Below are 21512 nucleotides of genomic sequence, written 5' to 3'. Positions count from 1 at the left end.
GAACCAGTAGATGATACAACTATACGAACCCTGCAAACATTATGTTAAGTGAAAGACGTTAATCACAAAAGCCCACATGTATGATTCCATTTACATGAAATAAGACAAAAAGTAGATTAGTGGTTGCCAGAGGCTAAAAATGTTTGGGAGGAAATTCGGAATAACTGCTCTGAGGTATAAGGTTTCTTTTTGGAGTGATGAAAGTATTCTAAAATGGATTATGGTGATGGCTGCACAACTCTGCTAATATACTAAAAATTACCAAATTGTATACTTTAAACAGGACTTGTGTTTATATGGATTATCTCAACAAAGCTATTAAAAAAAAGAACAAACTATCAAATACAAAAATATAACTTGAAACTAAAGAAGTACAAATCTCAAGTATTTATCCTGGGGAAATAAGATATTTTTCTTTTTGATGGAATAAGTAATTGACCACCAAAGAGAATCCAAGGCTTGCTGCGTTCAGTTTTCCTGAGAACTCCCTCAGCTGCACTGTCCTCGTCCCTCTCGGCCCCAAGGGGTCAGGTGGGGCTCTCCCCAGGCAGGCACACGGGCACAAGAGCAGCAGCCCTGGTCCTCCTCGCTCTTGTCTTCCAGGGCCACCTGCTCAGTGACTTTTGCCCCCTCATTCTCTCCTCACATCCTACACAAAATCCCTTTTCTACACAAACCCTTCATCCTTGACATTAGCTAGCTGTGCTGTGAACCAAAGCTGACACAGCAACTAATTTAAGGGTCTTACTGCTCCAGGCCTTTGTTTCTCCCTTCCTGTTTGGGAGGAAAATGTTTGGGAGGAAATGCAGAATAATCTGAGGTATAAGGTTTCTTTTAGGAGTGATGAAAGTATTCTAAAATGGATTATTCCTGTTTGATCATCTCGCTGGTCCCTCTCTCCCACCTAGTTTCACATTAATGCATAAAATGTATTTTGACCATATGTGTACCCCCTATTACCTGCCTTTACACCCTTTTCTTCCTCCACTTCTTCTCTTCTTGTCTGATAATAGTGTCTCTTCTATCATCTTTTTCAGATTTCCCATGTTAGGCAGAACGTACGATATTTGCCTTTCTGAGTCTAGCTTATGTTATTCAACATGATGATTGTTACTCTTGGTTGTCAACTTGATCAGATTGAGAGACACTTAGGAGATTAGTAAAGCACATTTCTAGGTGTGTCTCTGTGACTCAAGGGGTTCTGGCTGATTTGCTGCTGTTTCTTGGCTATGATAAATTGAGTAGTTTTCCTCTTCCATCATGATGTCTCTGCCTTGAAGCCAGAAGACCATGGGCTGAACTCTCTGAAACCCTGAGCCAAAATATTTCCTCCTTTGAGCTGTGTATCTCAGGTATAGAACAACAAAAATCTGACGAATACACCACCCTCTCTTGCATCATCAAACTTGCCTCTTTACCAGATTATTCTCATGAGCATTCAAGCATGGGGAACCACTTCTCTAGCATTTAAATGAATGTGAGTATGTGTGTGTACATGTGCGCATGTGTGTGCACATCTCCCTTTTGGCTCCAACTTTATTATTTTCTCCCCTTCTAGAAAATCTTACACAAATAAGTACCTACACTTGTCCCTAATTGTTATCTTTCCAGGATCTCTGTTCCACCTAAACTGCTTGTTGACGTCATCAGTGACTCAGTCCTCCATCATCAATCCAGTATCTGGCAGTATCTAGTAGTGGTCACTCCTCTATCCTTGAAACATCTCCCGCTGCCCTGGACAGGAGAGCACTCCACTCTCCAGAACACTGCAACGTGGTCCTCCCATCCCACTGGCCACATCCTCTCAGTCTTCATTTCTGCTTCCTCTTTGTCTCTTGCTATTTGGTCCTCTAAGTGCACCAGTACAGCTGAATGACTTCTCACCACTCTCACGCCTTTAGGGTTCTCTTTTGGTCTCACATCTTTAAATAACATGCGTATTGATAGGTCTCATGTTGTGCTCCCTCCACTCTGGATGACTCCCCTGAACTCAAGCTGCCATCACTTACTGGGCACCCAATAGTTCCTCTAACGCATCATGTCCAGATCCAGTTCCTCAACATCCCCCACCAAGTCTGCTCCTCCCCGTCTTCCTCAAATAAATAGTGCCTTCTTCCTTTTAAGATGCTTAAGCTAAATACCTTTCATCCTCTTCCTCAAGTCTCACAGCCAATCCCTTAGCAACTCTTGTCGGAACCATCTCCAGTGCATATTCGGAATCAGGCCACTTTCCCCATCACCTCCACGCTGCCCAGTCCCACCTCCTCAAGGTTCCTAAGTGACCTTCAGCCTTTTCTTTCAGTCTCCTCCACTGTATCCACTCTTAGCGCAATCAGGACATGTCATCTGTCAGCATAAGTTCTTCTGATGATTGGTCAGCTTACTTGGAATAAAATGAAGCCCTTTCAGCATCCAGGACAGCCTCTCGTGACCACAGCCTACACTTCTCCAACCTCGTATCCTTCTGATTTTTTGCTCACCCACTTTGCTCCTGCCACACAGACCTCCCTGGTCCTAAACTCTTCCAGCACCTCATGCCCATCCCGCATAGGAGCTCCTTCCTCTTCACATTCCATGGGCCATTCATTTACCACCTTCAACCCCCCTCCAGTACAATCTCAGTCTTATTCTCCTACCCATCATATTTTAAATCACAAAAGCCCCCGGAATTCCTAGTCCTATTCCTTTCCTGATTTTTTCCACTAGAATTATCCCCATGTGACATTCCATGTTTTACATAGGTCTTTATTATACCATCTCCTCCACCATTTTAGCAGAACCCTGTGTCTTTTCTGTTTGTTTTTATTTTTTGAGAAACAGTCTCTCTATGCACTTTGGGCTGGCCTTGAACTCACCATGGAGCCCAGTCTGGCTTCAAACTCACAACAATCCCCCAGCCTCAGCCTCCTGAGTGCTGAGGTTACAGCCGTGCACCACTGTGTTCAGCATGCATCTTTTGTGATACACATACCCCTAATTCTTAGAACCCTGTCTGGCACATGTTTGCAGCTCAGTAAATATTTGATGGATATATAAAGGCCTTGATAGCAGTGAATGGGCAGATTCTGACCCTTAGCTTTTCAGTTTCCCGAGACAGATAAGGTGCCATTAAAACAGCAGATTTTTAAAAAAGTTTTTTTCTGTCAATATTGCTTCACCAGAGACGATGGATGTGCAGAAAAGAAATAGAAGCAAGGACTAGAAGCATGGTTTCTTTTTTTTTTTTTTTGTCGGTCCCGGGGATTGAACTCACAACCACGTGCCTACAAGGCAGGTACTTATGCCACTGAGCTAAATCCCCAGCCCCAGAAGCATGGTTTCTGATTCCATGCCCTGAACCCAGTTTAGCTCTTTCATTAACTTAGGGAGTCTAGTAAGCAGCAGCCACCCAGAAGTTCCCAGAGGAACCAGGGCTGGACACTTGGCAGAGATGGCTACATGGGTGTCACCGGAGAGTAAGCCCAGCAGGGCCCTTGACGTTTGCATACACTCAAGACCCTGGCATGGGCTATCTGCTAAGTAGTACCACACTCCCCATCTGGACTTGCCAGTAAATGAAGAGAGAAGCCAGGAAACCTGGCAGCTCGTGGGGCTGAGAGGAGAAGACGCTGTCAGCAGATGCAGTGTGATCCGTGTGTCCTGAAACCAGTGAGTGCTTATACGCCACAGTGGACACATGCCCATGACTAGAACTCCATCCCTGTGGAAGTAATGACATTATGAAAGCCCAAACCAGAATTTAGCCGCCTCCCAGGGATGCAGAGGGGGAGCAAAAACCCAAACTAAGTTTAAACATTAAATGTTGGGCTTTTCTGCCATCAGGAAAAAATATGAGCTCAAAGGAGGGATTAAGTTGACTACAGAAAAATAAAGTTATATTTTTAACATACCCACAGATGTGACTTGAAAACATCGTTTTTGCCATTGCACCATGTCTTCTCATAGTTATTTCAATCTCAGTTCTCCCTCCTCTTACTCAAAACATTCAAGAATAAGTTAGCACATGAGCCCCACAAAAACAGGACCATGCTTCCACATCTTAACCCAGATGTGCCAGGGCCAACTAAACCCTGATGTTAGTTTGCCTCATCCTCCTAAGCTCCAACAGGGAAAATGTCTTCTTTGATTCTAAGTGCTTTCTTGACTTCATTTCACCTTATTCAGCCTTGGAACATGGGGAGGAGGAGAAAGAAATAAGTGCTTGGTCTTTGAAGTGTCATCTAAGTCTTTAACAAAAAGTCTGGCTGTTAAGACTGTATTCTCCTATGCCCAAGGTTCAGGATTCATCATCATTCAGTCCGCCAACCAAGTAAGTCTGAGCGAGGTACAGACCAAAAGCCTCTCCCAATTCAACTAACAGCAAAGACTCAGTTCCTGAGCCACCAGAGCCCTCTAGCAAAGACATGTTTCCCTAGCACTGATTCAGTGTAATGGGCACCATAATCCCTCCAAAAACCCAAATCAGTGTGGTTGATTCCACGTATTTTATCTCTCATTATTAATCATTGGTCTTACACATTCCAAGAATATGGGTATCAAAATTGGCAACAATAACTCCAATTCTTCCTTTCTGTGAAATCAGGAAGGGGGCATTGGAGTGGGCAACAGGGCAGAACTTTTCTTCTCTCACCAGGATGACCACTAGAATCAAAGAGAAAAGTCCCTGACCAAATTCCTGGATCACCAAGCTTATTGTTCACTATGTGAAACTACATACTCACTTCTAAATAAAGCACGCTACGATTTTTATGGTTTTAAGTAGGCCTTTTGTCACCTTTGTTGAAAGCACTTTCTCTCTTAGAAAAATCATTACCATCAAGATAATAATATAACAGTTCAACACCATAGTTCTTACAAGGCTCTGAGTTGATGTCTACAAAGATATTCTTCAACCTACAAAGCTTACTATGTTCAATGTTTTGTTGATTATTGTCAACGTTATCAGCTTGATGCTCAACCCTGCTACCGCATGGTTTAACCTCTACATAACTAGAATAATGTTATGAAAATTCCTTTAATCCTCAACTAAAATTTAACAAACACACCATTTGCTCACAACATACAAATATAAACCCAAATATAACACACAAGAACCCAAGCCTACACGTAGGCTTGACGAACACCCAGGTATGCAAATACCCTGACTTCAAGCCTTCCTCACTACTAGCACGCAGCACAGACATACGCTCACATCCAGCTATTATGTTGATTTGCCAGAACTCTACACTCTTGCAGCAAAATTACTTAATCATTTCCACAAGGAGAACATTGGGCTTTCAACTCTTCATTGACATTCCCTGTAGTCTGGCTCCTTGTCATTTGAAGGGATCATTACTCTTTATACCCTGACATCAAGCTGGATTGGCAGACAGAAGGGGAAAGAATACCTTTAACCAATGTTGTTTCTAAAGACCAGTGAACAAGCATGCCTAACATCCAGCAAAGTCCAACAGATGGTAAGGGGACCTGGCCATTTGCTACTGGTTGGTTTTAGATAGGGGGCCACATGGATGGAGAACCAGAAGTGAATCTCAGCTTGCTGACCGTTTCCCAACTCAAGAGTCTAAAAGAAGCACTCGAATTCATGAGTTGGTCTTCTGAAGTCAGCATGAGCACATATACCTATGCAGAATTCATGAAGGAACGGAAATGTATTCAGTAGGGTGACAGATTCCATCAGAGTCCTCCAGCTATGAAAAAGGTAATAAAACATCTCTGATTCAGAATTAGTTTGTGATGATTCCAATAGGGCCTGGGTAAGCAAGAGCTTACCTAACCTTCATTCCACTTATATAGACAGTTTTGCCTACAAGAGTTCCAGCAACCTATTTCAGAGCAAAGCTTTTTTTGAAGGCCTTCCCAGGACTACACACGCATTCATCAAACTACAGACACTAATATTAGCTATCTTAAATTCAATTTTAAAAGGATTTGGGGGAGCCTACTATGTGCCAAAGTCAACCTAGTTAACTGTGTGCATTTCCATAGACGAAAATTATATTACTTTTCACATCTTTTTTGAACTTGTCATTCACTCAGTCTGACGTTCGGTTCATGTGGGCAAGGAGGGAGACACCAGGTGAATTAAGAAGCCTCAAGCAGGAACCCAGGCTTAGCAATGAAGACATAAAGTCCCAGCCACTGCTCTGATCCAGATTGGGCAGGACATGGCAGACAGAACTGGCAAGGATGGAAAGGCATTCAGTTAAACCTCAGGGCAAGTTTCTTCCTGTCTTCCTGTCCTGTAGATTTCCAGGGAAAACCAGGAATGTCCCTCTAGGAAGAGAAGAACCTTTTTCACTGGATGGGTAAGTGAGTCCCTCAGAAGCCCGGGAAAGAGCCCTTGGAGAGGAGGTGGTGGCAGGGTCAGGGAAGAGGCCAGGAGGGCTGGCTGGAGGAATCTGGGGCTGCCTCCTCCCTGATGAGGCCCTGGAGTTTTCCAGACAAGTTTCACCCCGGGCTGTCCCCCCTGCAGTGTGCATCAAGGGAGGAGGGGTACACCCCCGAGGAGACCACAGGAATGCCAAGCAGGAGAAAGGCGCCCCGAGCCAAGGGCTCCGGCACCACCGGGGATCCAATATCGGCGGGTGACTCCAGCCCCCGTAACAGGAGAGACCGTAAAGTATGTGCTCTGCTTCCCAACCAGCAAACACAGCAAATAACCAATTACTCCAAATAGCTAACAGATTTCAGCTCTGATTTCCTCCCTTCGCCAGCACCCCCCCCCCAGGCCTTCACTTGTCATTTGATGGGCGATTTGTATTTGCTCTGAGAAAACGAGAGAAAGAATGAGTCACGAGGAAGGTCCAGATTACACCAGTGATGGGCACAGAACTCGATGATCAGAACTTAGGGGAGCGGGGATGCCAGGCTGTGGTGGCTAGGCAGCCAAATGGAGATATTTCTAAAGAACTACACTTCTAGTCCCTTCTAACACCTACAATAATTCTTGCTATAGCACATTGTCAACCACAAGTCTTCAGCAGCCTTGTTTTCAGGAGAAGATAAGCATCTTCCTGATTCGCTCAACTGATACATTCAAAAGTACAGGTAAAACCAGAATGTTACTGAAGTTACAAGACTCTCCCCACCAAAGCCTCAAGTTCAGAGTGCAACTGTGAATCCCCAAGAAAAACTGCCTTGAACCCCTTCTGGAAACGCTTCCTCACTTGGAAACCACACCCAGTAATTGATTCCTTTGCTCAGTAAATTTTTGCTTCAAAAGCTTGGGATAAATTGCTGTCAGTAGTCAGGAGCTGCAACAAGGTATCTTCCTAAAATTTGGAATTAAGGGAACTGAGGGCTTCTCTGGAGAACTGGTCCAGGAAACAAATGCACAATGGATTAGAACAAGGATAAGCAAAATCATCTCCACAAGGAAGACTTAACTGTAAGTGGGAAGAAAGTATTAATATATTTAGAAAAATAATAAATAGATGAAAAATGCAGTAAATCTACCTGGAAGAACAGGGAACACAGCTAAATGTTTCTGATAGTCCACACCAGCACCATCAGGGGGAAGTCACCAAGTTTAAGGACTAAAGCTCTCCCTGCCTTTGGAGATGGATGTTTTAGTTTTGTTCAGCTGCAGTAGATATTAAATAACACCACTGTCTTTCCTCACACTGATTTCCCACCCATCTCCATTCACAATTTCCTTTCCCAACCACTGAGCTTACAGAGATTACGAGTGGGGCCAGCATTCCAAATCAGGCCTACCAAGCAGGTGTGTTTGTTACTCAACACTCATAAACTGGCATCCTTGGGTTAGAGGCTTGAATAATAAGCATCTCACTCTGAGAAAACTGACTCATTAGGTGTCTGAACACATAGGGATTAGGATCCACTAGCCAAGTACATAGACCATTCCCTAATATAACAGCCCTGCCCTGCAGGCTTGGTACTAGGTCAATTCTCCTTTCCCTGAGAAACTCTTACATAGCATAGGAATCCATAGACAAGGACTGCAGATCTGACATAGGCGGCTACACCTGACCACTATAGCAAACAGAGGAAACAAATCCTCTAGACCCTGAGCTGCTTCTTACTTCTTCCATCCTGCTGCATTTTAAACTGGAAAAGTCAAACACAAGCAAATCTAAACTCTTTCTTTCTTTCTTTCTTTTATTGAGTTTTACATGAGATGGCACCAGATGTTAATGGGCAGACTCTGCCTGAGCTTCCAACACTTGACAAGTGAGGACTTCCCTCTGTGGGGATAAGACAGCACGGAGACATCAAGGTTCATCAATCTGATCACTAAGACACATGTTTCCCTCAGCTAAACTGGGTCAAAAGCAGAAGAAAACAAATTGCTCAGTTATACTCACAAGAAGTCTCAGGAAGACACCAAAAATGAGAAATTAGAGTACTTCATACTGCCGGAGATATAACCTGCCTGATGAAAAACATGACTATCAAATTTAAAATTAAAGACTTTGATTTTCTGCAAAATAACAAACTACACAGCCAGAGTAATCCTCCAAGAAAGAACATCTGAATTAACAGATATCTTTAAAATCTATTTTATATGCATGACTGAGAGGATGGGGATGTAAAGAAAATCCTTAGGGGCAAATGAAAAGGGAAAAATCAGAGAAATAAGGAGCTAAATGCATACTAACTATGGTACTCAAAAAGCCTCCAACTAAGCATTTAGTTTTAAGTGAATCTGGGTTTGTAGTGTCTCCAGGCATCTTGTAAAAGTAAACACACACCCTCTCGGGAAGAATGTGACTTCCATCTAGGCCTCAAAGAATTCTCAGATAAAGTTCCAAGGAACATGAGTTCACAATAAAAAATAGTGAAGCACGTAAGGAAGGAGACACCATCAGTGAGAGGCGGCTAGCACCAACTAACTGCAGAACCAGGCCTGCTAGAATACAGAAAGTAAAACTGTCCGCAACACTGCAACAAAAAGACTGTTTAAAGGAGTAAAAGGCACATATTTTTAATATGGCAAAAGGACAAGAAAACTTCAAAAATAAACAAGCAGATTTATAACCACTTTGAGAGATGAAAATGCAATATTAAGACTAAAACTCAATAAATAGGGTTAAACAGCAGCTCTGAAATGGCTAAAGTATTAGAAAACTAAAAGATGCATCTTCAGAAATGGGCAAAAGTACAATACAAAGAAACAAATAATACAGCTGCCCCCGACAATCTGCAGGACCCCACACAGGGACTATAACCAACAACACTCAAATTCCTCGAACAAAAGTGAAGAGCGTGAAACCTACACACATCCTCGCATGCACTTAAACGGAGAAGAGACACTCTACTGAGAACCTCGTCAGAGTTCCAAAGGAAATAATGGAGAATAGGGAACACGTAATGCTTGAAGAAATAACAGTTGAGAATAGTCTAAAACTACAAAAAATTTTTAAAAAATAAGTCTTCAAATTTAGGAAGACAACAGCACGATGGAAGCCAGAAGACAGAGTTGACAGAACACAATTGTCAATGAAATTAGTGTTTCCAAAAGAAGGGGCAGTCTAGAACTATTTTCAACAATAGAGACTGAGAAAGTTTATAATACAATGGCCCCAACTATAGGAATTTACATAGATTATACTTCAAGAAGAAGGAAAATGATCCCAAAAGAAAGCAAGCTGACCTACAAAAATCAACAGCCAATATGAATATAACTAAAAGAAAAATTGATTATTGAAAAAATTTTTATGCTGGGAGAGGAGCAGCTGTAACTTCCAGGGTGATGCCAAAGGGGCCATGCAGCAGTCACCAGGGGCCAAATGGATTGGGGACGGGCAGACCACAAGCTCTTCAGACAAGATAGTGAAGAAAGAGAAGACAGGGTGACCAGAAGGACATTCTTTGAGGAGCTGGCAATAGATGATAAACAGGCTGGGGAAGAAGAAAAAGTGCTCAGGAAGAAAGAATAGTGGCAGCACCAGCAACAGAAGGATCAAGACACTCAGAACAGCCAGTGAAAGAAGACTGTGGGTGGCCATGGAGAGGACAAAGCACTCATGGAGACTCAGAAGCTCTCTGCACCAGCCTGTGATGAAGAGGCTGAGGCACCTGCACCAATCGCCCCGAGAGGAATGAAAACCAAGGGTGGTAATGTTTTTGGAGCCCTGATTCAGAGTGAGAAAGGAAGGAAGAAAAACCTTCCCCTGAGCCTGCCAACCCAGAGAAAATGGGGTCAGTAAGGCTGTATCTGAGGAACAACAGCCTAGACTCGAAGACAAAGAGGGAAAAGAAGATAAATCAAAAGGGAAGGCCACGCCTCAAAATAAATTTGCTGCTTTGGACAAAAAAAAGACAAAGGGGAGAAGGATAAAAAGAATAGGTAGGGAGACAAAAGGAGGAAGGGAAAGAGGAAGAGGAGAAATAATAAATGAAAGAAGCCTCCAAACAAGGGATGGAGAAGAAAGCAAAACAGGGTTCAGAGAAAGGAGGGAGGAGGAGAGGAAGAGTCTCCTATGCATGATCCCGATGCTCACCTTAGCAGAAAGGAGGAGAAACAGTTGAAGAAACAGGCAGACTAACAGGTGGCTTTATTAAAAGCAGCTAATGCCACCAAAAATGACTTTTCCATGTCCTAGGCAGAGACATTCTCTTGTGAGGCCACGCTAGAAAAAGCATCTGACATCAAGCTGAGAAGTCGTTGTCTCAGCCCATGGCGAGGAGTTGTTGTCAACACTAGCCTCTTCATCAGAGTTGGCTGCCTCTGCAGTGGGATCAGTCGCAAAGGAAAGATCATACCTGTCAAGCTCATCACTGACCATGTCCTGAGACCCCTCCCAACTAACGTGTTGCTGCGTGAGCGGGAGGTGGCAGCAGACAAGACGCCAGCAATGCTGGCTAGTCTTTGAGCCTGTACCAAGCAATTAAAGCTTCTGGAAGAAGAGTTCTGACCACAGGAGCAGGGGAACAGCTGGAACAGGGGATGATAACACCCACCAAGAGGCTAGAGAAGGTTTATTAGGAGTTGTGGGCCCCTGGAGCAGCAGCTACAGAGGCCAAAGCATGGCAGGACTTGGTTGGCCAAGGCTTTGACTCTAAGATGCAGAATAAGCTCACAAAGAAGTTCTTAGTGGGGCTGGTGCATGCGGTTCTCTCTGGCCAGTGCTGTACATAGAGCCCATGGTGTTCCACCTGGACCTCAATGACATCATCTGACTGTGTAACTCCCTTCGGGGACATTGAAAGACATTGCTAATCATCTCCATTACCAGGACATGTGCAGGTGATGTCATCCATCTTGATGCCCAGCAGCTCCATTACAATAGAGGGCAGGTATATGACCTTGAAGAAGATGCACCAGCAGAAGCAGAAAGAACTGTTGAAGCAATATGAAAAGGAGAAGAAAAAGCTGAAGGCTGGTGGCAAGTGCACCGTGCAGGCAGAAAAGCAACAAAGAAAGCCCTAAAGAAATCCCTGACACAACAGAAGAAATGCTGGTGAAACAAAAACCAAGATGAGGAATCCTAAGGAGGTCTCAGCTCCTAAAGCATCCCAAGGAGTACACGTCACCTTCCCATACCCCCTGATGCTCACTCACTCTGTGCTGGGCCTGGTTGTAAAAGGCAGAAGCCACTCTTTTAAGAACCTAGATTTTGGCATCAATAGGGATTCAAGGGTCAGCACTGCAGCCTCTAATGGTGAGGGGAAGGGTGCGCTGAAGACCAGCAAGCTGATGTCACAGTACAGAGAAATGAGAAAGAACCAGCTAAAACTCTGCTTCTTCAACCAGCACTATGCAGAGTAGCTGTGCATGGAAGAGACATCCACCAAATAGCTGCAAGGGTGTTCAACTTGCCCTATCAGAATGCCCACAAGTGCCCGAGTTGCTTTTGCCTTAAAAGTCACGCCCACACCATGCAGATCTGCAAACTATCTGGCGGGCAGAAAGACCATGTTGTGTTTGCAGAGTGGCCTCTTGGGAGCCCAATGTCCTCATTCTAGGCAAGTCAACCAACAGCTTGAGAGAAGAGTTTGTTGATACTCCGAAGGAGCAATGAATCTGTGGATCATCATCAGCCATGATGCATGACTCACTGCAGAAACCAACAGCCAGCTGTGGGTGGTGGAGGAGCAGAAAGTTAGCCAAATAGATGGTCACTTCGAGGACTACAAGCCAGAGGGGTTGGTCATGCTGGGTGACGTCACAGTCAGCAGACCCCAAGAGTGACATTTTCTGCCTGGAAGGCTCCTGTGAGACAAACTTAACGTGGCGCAAAGCTCAGGCTCATGAAGGTGGATGTTGCCTTGATGCTATTTAGATTGCTTCCTTTTCTTTGAAAGACTTGCGTGTTTTCTTTTGAATAAAAAGCCTGCTTTACCCTTGACATCCCTCTGTACAGACAGAGGTTTCTGGTTGCATCCAGCCAAGTTTGTGCCCTCTCGTGGGCGACTCATCATTCAGAAGCCTGCCTGGTCCACCCTGAAGCTTCAGACCGAGCTACCGCCTGGCCTCTGAGTGATGCTGTTCTTTTCTGATGGATTTAGTGCCTACTTGTAGATACACACACCTTTCGGACCTCAGAGCTGGTGGTGACTGTGAGGCCTGTGCTGGTGGTCTCCAGCCAAGATTTGATGTCTGTGACCAAAAGTGTTGTGATAAAATAAGCACGAAGGGGAAGCTTCCTCATCCTTGTATTTTCCCTTTAAAGAAAAGAAGTTGCTACCACAAAAAAAAAAGAGTAAATAAAAATTGTTAAATTTAAAATTAAAGCCTTTACTGAGTTAAATATGCATGTTAAAAGGTCAATGCTAGTAATTAAAGGAATTGAAGCCATGAATAGTGTTGAAACTGAAAAATGAGAAATATATGGGAAAAAAGGAAGGATTTTTCAACCCAAAAAGAAAAATGATAAAATAAGTGCTAAAGAGATACAAAATAAGATGGTAGAAATAAATCCAAATAAATCACTAATGATAGTCAAGGTGATACATTAAGACAAAAAACAGAATTCATTTGCTGTTCATAAAAGAGACACCTAAAACATAACATCACACCGAAGTTGCATGTAAAAAGAATAAACTAGGGAAATGTGAGCCAAAAGAAAACTGGTGCAGCTATAGTGACATAAATAAAACAGACTTTAAAGAAAAACTCAGTCGGGGATTTAGCTCAGTGGGATAAGCGCGTGCTTGGCAAGCATGAGGTTGTGAGTTCAATCCCTGGCATCAAATAAATTTAAAGAAAAACTCATTAATAGGGACTTAAAGGTCACAGAGATACACTGTTAAAAGACTCAATTATCCAGGAAAATATAAGAATTCTAAACTTGTGTGTACCCAGTAACACAGCATCAAACACACAAAGAAAAAACAAGCAGAATTACAAGAAACTGACAATGTCACGTCAAAGCAGGACATAACACTCCTATCCCAGGGGAATCAAAGCCTATCCCAGAAACTGATAAACCACACACATGTAAAATTCATAATAAATATAACTTAAATAATATAATTAACAGCCCTGTTCTAAATGGACATGTTATATGTAAAACTCATTTGGAGAATACACATTCTTTTCAAGCACACATGGGACATTTACAAAAATTGACCTTTACCTAGGCCATAAAGCATGTGTCAGGTTGGTTTTAAGCATTATTACACATGGGTTACATTTGGTGGACACTGTACAGTTACACTGAAAACCAGTAACAAGAATGATAACTTAAAATGCAGGTTAGAAACTTCCAAAGCATATTTTAAGGTAATTAAGGTGTCAAAAAGAAATAATAGAAAATATTCAGGATGAAAAATAACAAAATTTTCAAATCCTATGGGATGCATAAAGCAGTAATTTGGAATGAATTTTATAGTCTTCAATGTTTACACAAAAGTTAAAAAAATAATAATTCCTCAAAATAGAAGGAAGAAAATAATAAAGAAAGCAAGTAATAAACTAGAAAACAAGGAACAAAATAGGAGATCAACTAAAAATTGATCTCTGGAAGCCTGAAAAAAACCTGACAAATTCTGGCAAGAATAATAAAACATAATCTTGGGAATGAAAGAAGACAAACTAGAGAAGAAAATATTTTAGAAAAATTAAGAGGATATTACAAAAAATGCAACACCAATAAAATTTAAAAGGAAATGGATAAATCCTATAAAATACAAATCACCAAAAGTGACTTACCTAGAAATATAAAATCTCAAAGGTCCTATAAACATTTTTTAAAATTGCAGCAGCAGTTTAAAATTTCCCTAAGAAGAATGCTAAATCTAGACAGTTTAACAAGTGAATCTGTCAAACATTTAGGAAGTAGATAATGGCAATCTTATTTGTCCTTTTAGAGACTGATGAAGGAGTATGTAAATTCAAGTCATTTTGTAAGGTTCCTACTAACCAGAAAAGAACAGTATAGAAACAGAAACATCAAGCCATTATCAATCATAAAAACTGATTCCAAAAAAAATCCTAAACTAAGTATTTGCAAAGTGGATCCAGCAGTGCAGGGAAAAAAGATAATATATCATGACCGGGTTAGTTTGTTTCAAAAATATTTCAGCATAAAAATGAGAAAGGTATCTGTCAATGTGATTCACTACAATAACACATGAAAAGAAGAAAATCAAATGATCACCTCAACATGTACATTACCAGCACTCAATAAAACATGAAAATACTCAGGATAAAAACTCTCAGCTAACTAGCAATAGTTCATCTCGTAAATTTCATAGTTGGTGGTGAAATGTTAAAACAATTCATCTTAAAATTAGTAACAAAGAAGAACATTCTCTGTAACCAATTACATAAAACATCCCACTGCAGGTCCCAGTCAGTGCGGCAAAGAAAGATAAGGAAACAATAAAAAGAAAACACACAGAAGAATCAAAACTGTACTTAAATACAAATTAGATGACTGACCACACAGAAAACCCAGGAGAACTCTTAAATCAAGGGAACTAGCCAGAGAGCTCAAAAACTGTCTTCCACTGAACGGAAGACCAGTATATGCAAATCAATTGTATTTAAGCAAAAATTAATATGAAAATGTATCCTTCAAATAGCAACAAAGCATAAAAGAGCTAGAATTAAGCCTAATAAAATTGGTACCAGACTTGTTGATGACTTATAAAAATACTGACATTAAATAACACCTAAATAAATACAGAGATATATCGTGTTTATAAGTTAAATGACAGTAGACAACTGACTATTCTTCCCCCAACTGATTCAGCTACAACTGTATCACAAATCCTAGCGATCATTTTGGTTTTTGTTAAAGATGTTGACAAGCTGGTTTAAACTGAGGTGGAAAAACAAGGGACCAGAATACCAATAAGACTGCTGAAAATACACAAGAATTTTTATCAAGTATCAAAACTTATTAGAAAGTTACAGTAAAAAGATGAAATATTAGAAAAGAAAAAGAGATGGACTAATAAAATACACTAAATAGGTCACAGACAGACTGACACTTCTATGAAATTCTTATAACCCAGCTGTCACGACTGATTAACCAAAAGAATAAGTCATTCTGTGATAATGTGATAGTCACATAGATCGTGGTTATTCATCTGGGAAACAGAAACTAATCTCAACCTCACGATACACACACACACATTTTATTGATGGAATAAGAATTTAAGTATGTTTAAGCATGAACAACAAAACTTAAGAATCTTTAAAAGAAAATGTAGATAAATATCGCTTTTTAAAGGTTTTTTTTCTCAAGAAAACAGAATGAAATGTTAACTCAAAATACCCCGAATATGTGCAATAGGAATTTCAGAGTGCGAGAGCTCAAAAATGATCTGCTATTAGAAACTGAAACAATTAACTTTATATCAGTAAAAATTTTGTTTGGATGAAAAACCATAAAACAGACAAAATCATATGAAGCCTTAGAAAAATAGATACATACAATAAAACAAATATACAAACCTAGGACAAGAATGAAAATAGGACAGATACAGAAGTATTTTCTTTTATTGTCCTTGCATGCACAAATCCATCCCAATGCCAACAGGCAACATGGGTACAGCCAAGCTACCAAACTGCTTAATGAAATAGAAATTAGTCAAAAAAAAAACCCTCCCAAAAAAGAGTAGGAGCCCAGTTTTACAAATGAGTTGCACCAGGGCTGTTGCATTTTATACAATTACACAAGACATATTCCTAAAATTTTTCTGTAATTCAAAATTTGCAAAATGCAACACAAGGCCAGACCTGATGGCACACTCCTGCAATCCCAGCACTCAGGAGGCTGAGGCAGAATAACTGCTGCAAATTCAAGGCCCGGCTGGACTATGTGAGTGAGTTTAGGACCAGACGAACTACACAGTGAGATCCTGCTCAAAAAAAGCAACATAATTTGCAAGAAAAAATAATTAACCCTGTTAATCATCTGAATCATAAATATAACTCACATAGCCATCATATTTTTCCCATTTGTAATTTTATACATATTGGTTAATATATATTATTTATTTTTAACATTTTTATTATTGCATGTTCGCAATACACTTATCATGAGGATTTGGTACATATACATAGCTGCTCTTAATCATTCTTACTTTCCCTATTTCCATTCTTAGATTCTCATCCCATCTGTAAAAGGTTTACTTCATTTACTATCATATTTCTATTATTCTGCTCTCTAAATCATTTATATTTTTAGTTTCTCGTACATGAGGAACCATGTGATATTTAACCTCCTATGTTCAATTTATTTCACTTAGTGTTATGGTCACAAAGTTCATCCATTTTCCAACAAATGGCTGAAATTTGTCCTTCTTTATGGCTGAGTAATATTCTACTACATACCACATTTTCTTTACCCATTCATCTGTTGATGGACATATATGCCATTTCCAAGAATTATCTATTGTGGATTGTGCAGTTACAAACATGGATATCCATGTTTATCCATGGATATCTCTGTAATATTCTGACTTTAACTCTTTGGAGAAAGTACCCAGCTGGGATACACCTGGTTTGAATAGAATTTCTATTTTTAGGTTTTTAAGGAATCTCCACAGGGTGATCACCACTCTTTAAATTAAATAATTGTTAGTCATTTTTAAGTTTAGGTCGATTCACATTATTACACATGTGGTACATGAAGCAATGTTTACCACATCATCTCCAATTTGAATAAGTAAAATTCAGAAAGAAGGGCTCTCATACCATACAGGGTTTTTTTTTTTTTGTACTGGGGATTGAACTCACGACTGCATGCTTGCAAGGCAGGCACTTATGCCACTGAGCTAAATCCCCAGCCTACCATACAGATTTAAAAAGCACAGACAGTAGGAATACACCTGAAAAATATTTTAAGCAGTTTGTAAACCCTGATATCAAATCCCAAAAATAGTATTAATAGAGATGCAAAAATTCTAAAACAATGAGATACAAAAAATTCTGAATATGTAACAGTAAACCCAACCCAAAATACAGCAGACGTTCTGCATACAAAGTTCCCATTCAGCAGGGTGAACAGATGCCACGCCCTGTTCCAACAACCTGGCCGAGGTCCACAGTCGCTGAGGCCTGAGGCTACTGGGCACGGCAGCTCTCAGCAGGTGCACTGCCCGCTTACCAACAGCCAATTGCGTTTCTTTCCACACCTGGTTCTGCCACACGATAATTGATAATTTTATGTTATAAAAACACAGAATTTGAACCTAATGCTCTTGAGTTTTTAAAAAATATTAAATCCAAATGAGATTGCATAAAGGGTGTGGGAAGAATTTTAAACACTAAAAGAACTCTCTGCTCAGGATAGTTTTTCAAGTATCATTAACCTCTCATCAAAACTTAAAGTTAAAAATCATAGCTAATCGACTGTGGTTTACAGCAAAAGGATGCCATGACACGCAATGCAGCAAACTGAAATTCAAAGCAGAGAGCCCAGCACACATCAGGTGATTGTAAAGATACATAAATATAGTTAAAAATAAAACGTTTAAGGCACAGATGTATGATTTTAATGAGTGTCTGATTAGCGATTTATCTTCAGTTAGCCAACAAACTACCCGTTTGATGGCAATGGACAGGAGGGATTATGTCTTAGAAAATTATAATGCCATGACTAATCGATCAATTTGGGTTTACCCCAGGAATAGAGGGAAACTTAATGTCATATTAATAAAGCAATGGAAACAAAATGACCATCTTGATAAACACCAAATAATATTTGACAAAATTAAACTCCAAAAATTATGTCTATTTTGAAGCTATTAATAAACTGACAAGAAAGTACACAACCTTAACAAAATCAAGAATGCCTATCCACTGTTTTGAAGTCCTGTGTCACTTACACTGGTTCTTTTTGAATAGTTTTACTGTTTTATTTTGCTTGGTTTTATTCTAAAATAGAAAAAAGAACATCTATCTAAAACAATCATTATTATAATTAATGGTACAGGTATTTTCATTAGTCAGTGACCAAATAAGTTTGATCACTAACATCTCCTTTATTAAACATTATTCTAGGAAAAAAAACAGAAATAAGATACATCTATTATCAAGAAAGTCACATTTATCATTGTTGAAAGAAAACAACTTTATCCACCTGGAAAACTCAACAAAATCAACTAACAACTGTCAGAACTAATAGTGGAGCTTAAGAAAGTCAATGAGAATTAACAAATTAAATAACAAATTAATGATATGGAGTAGTTAATACTTTATGGATGTCCATATGACACACAGCCATAGTTTTTTTAATAAAGAATATAAAAATATGGAAAGGCCATCACATTATACTCTTAAATTTAAAATGCAGATCAAAATACAATATGATTTCAATTTTGTTTTGAAAAGAATGACCATAAAAGAATGTCTAAAAATGCAGGTTTATCAGCATCTTCACAGTGCTCATCTTCAACTAACAGGAACACAGGGGGCTTTAACTCTGCCTTACACTTTGTTTTTTCTGTTTCTTCTACAAACAACAAATCAGAAAACATTGAAAACGGGCATGCCTCCTTCTAGAAACCCGGAAGACACTCAGTACCACAAAGCCTGCTCGTGGCACCACGAATGGAATTTAACCCAGTATTTCTCAGCAAGTTTTCTCTCTTATACCTCCCCCAGCACGTCAGGGCTATGCTCCGCCCAGGAATGGGACTCTGCTAAAGACTCAGTCTTCCTGGAAGGACCCACACCCAGGAAGATGAACCAGAGGAAACCACCTGAGCCTTGCTGGGAACAGCAGTCACTGACCGCTGACCAAGCAGACCCGTCAGGACCTGCCAGAACCTGCCAGCGCTCCTCAGTGACACACACCCCTCATGCATCTGAAACACAGAAAGTCAACTTGCCACCACCCACAAAGGCTTTTCATGGCTGTGTCCCCAGAATGAGTCTAACCTAGAGACCCCTCTGCTACCACTGGCCATCCAGCCCCACTCCCCCCAACCCCCTTGCCCTCACACTGGTAAACACAACTGGAACAAATTCCAGGAGATAGCACAGGACTTCTGTAACTCAGGCTCCGCCCCATGGCTTTCACCCCACCCATCCATTGCTACCTGAGGCAGAGACTGGGGCCCGAATTCTGCTGGGCTCAAAAAAATCAATCCCTCCTTTCTTCCCTTTCCTCTGCTTCCCTGCTAACTCCCACCCCCAAAACCCAAGGAAAATCAACAACCCACAAATACGTAAGCAATACATACATGAGGACTGGATGGAGAAGGCGCCATGTTAGTAGGGCCCAAGCTTGACAGACCATCAGCAAGCTACAAATTAAACAAGCTGGTTAGCAATGGGATTGGAGGATCCACTTTGGAAAAGGCTGGAAAACCCAAGAGAGTAGTGTTCTCCCTCCATCCAGGCACCCTCTGCTCTCTCTCTGGGGCATGGCCATGAATGTGGCTGTAATCTGGGGTCCTCCAGAGTTAGACCAGCCTGACCCCATGGTTCCACAGGCTGGGTGACCTTGGGCAAGCACTCTGAGCTCTCTGAGTCAATGTCCTCATCTAGAGAAGGTGCACAAAGCCCATCACTCAGGGTAACAATGGCATGAATGAATGAAAGCTACGTGTTCCATTAGGTGAAGCTCCCTTTTTGAAGGGGTCCTGCGTTCTCACTGCACTGGCAACAGTTAATTCAGCCACTCTCATATGCCTGCCCTGCCTTTCCAGAGACGGCCTATATCAGGGACTTGCCCACTTCCCATCATGGAGGGTGGGACAAGTCTGAACAGCTGAGCACCCCCACCTTGCTGGGCACAGCTTTCTCAGTCTTCTCTCTTAAGAACGTAGGCACCACAAAAGCCTGCATCAGGGAGACTGAAGAGTCTTACAGTCCAACCCTGCCATACCAGGCATCAAATCCTCACTAGCTGTCTTTGCTAGCCTACCTCTGGGAGTTACAAGGAACTTATTCCTGGGCTGCTGGGCCAAGGAGGCCTCAGGACTCAGGGCCCGAGGTGGGAAGACATCAAAGACCTCTGCACTCAGCCAGGAGGTGACAAGGCCCTGGCAGGTGATGAGCACTACACAGACTGACTAGCAAAGTCAAAGAAGACAGAAGTGCAGCTCATGTGAGACAGCGAACAGTTCAGAGAGGCGGGCAGTGTCACAGGGAAGGGAGCAAAAGGAGGTGAGGCTGCGGAGATGTGGGAGCCAAGGGGATCCAGAGCGGCCAGGGCTGGACTCTTTGCTTTGGGAGATCCCTTCCAGATGATCAAGAAGAGCACAGGAAAAGAAGCACTTTGAGGACCTGGGGGAGACTCTGGGCACCCACAGAGTCCTTCCTGCTCTGTGGAGGGTGTATCATTGAGTGGGGCAGCAGGTGCAGAAGCCTGAGCTGGAGGGCAGGGTGGGGGGGTCTGGGGGCACCCAGCCAGTGCCAAGGGCCACGTGCTGCTGTGCAAGGTGTGAGCCCCAGAATAGACTGCATGAACTCAATATGCACCCCTAGTTGGACAGACTGGCCCTGCCCCTCCCATTCTCATCCTGAACCCCACAGAAGCCTTATTGTTATTTTTAATATAGTTCTTTTTTAGAAAGATGAGAGGGAAGTTCACCAGAGCAACAGGGAGAGAAAATAAAGCTAAAATAAAGCTAAACATAGTGCTCCAAAGATCTAGTCCAGCTTCAGAAATTACATGTTCTCCTTTGGGATTTGGGCATAATTTGCTGCTCCAATTCTGGGAGAGTGTTTCCATCTTCATGGTGTCCCAGAGACTATAACTAGAGTAGCAAGCTCCAAATTAGCTCAAGCCCGGGGGCCTGGGAGCGGGTCAGCCCCAGCACCTCAGCCCATGGGTGTGGGGAACAGCTCAGTGCCACCTTCTGATGCCTCCTCCATGCCAGCCTGCCAGGCCTGTCTCCTTGCTGTCCCCCATAGGAAATACACACACACACACACACACACACACACACACACACACACTTTCAAGCCTTTGGCCACGCTCTTTTGCCCACTGGCCAAGCCTCCATCTCCCTGTTCTCAGCCCCCTCAGCCTCGAGGCCTTTCTCAGCTACTTCTTGGGACAACTTCTCTAAACACTCATCCCAGGCTCATTTCTCAGGGCCAGGAGCATCACAGATGTTGGTGTCCTTGTTAATAA

The 21512-nt window shown here is 41.8% G+C and overlaps 1 protein-coding gene and 1 pseudogene across 24 annotated transcripts in view; one reads left to right on the top strand and one right to left on the bottom strand.

Annotated features, from left to right (window-relative positions):
* Positions 1 to 21512, bottom strand: part of Dysf (dysferlin) — a 210458-nt gene that overhangs the window by 40950 nt on the left and 147996 nt on the right. For 14 of the 24 annotated variants that reach the window (XM_063229580.1, XM_023564790.2, XM_003469012.5 and 11 more), the window contains one exon: positions 19612 to 19674. The exons of the other annotated variants lie outside the window; for them this stretch is intronic. In XM_063229580.1, the coding sequence (XP_063085650.1) occupies positions 19612 to 19674 (63 nt within the window). The remainder of the gene's footprint in view (positions 1 to 19611; positions 19675 to 21512) is intronic. 24 annotated transcript variants of the gene reach the window in all.
* On the top strand, positions 9733 to 12209 carry LOC111756535 (ATP-binding cassette sub-family F member 1-like; annotated as a pseudogene).

This window comes from Cavia porcellus, unplaced genomic scaffold (assembly GCF_034190915.1).
Source record: "Cavia porcellus strain 051 isolate PalLab524CR breed Dunkin Hartley unplaced genomic scaffold, mCavPor4.1 scaffold_18, whole genome shotgun sequence".
In the NCBI taxonomy this organism is placed as follows: Eukaryota; Metazoa; Chordata; class Mammalia; order Rodentia; family Caviidae; genus Cavia; species Cavia porcellus.
The sequence above is the reverse complement of the archived record's forward strand: the minus strand, read 5'-3'. Positions and strand labels throughout refer to the sequence as shown.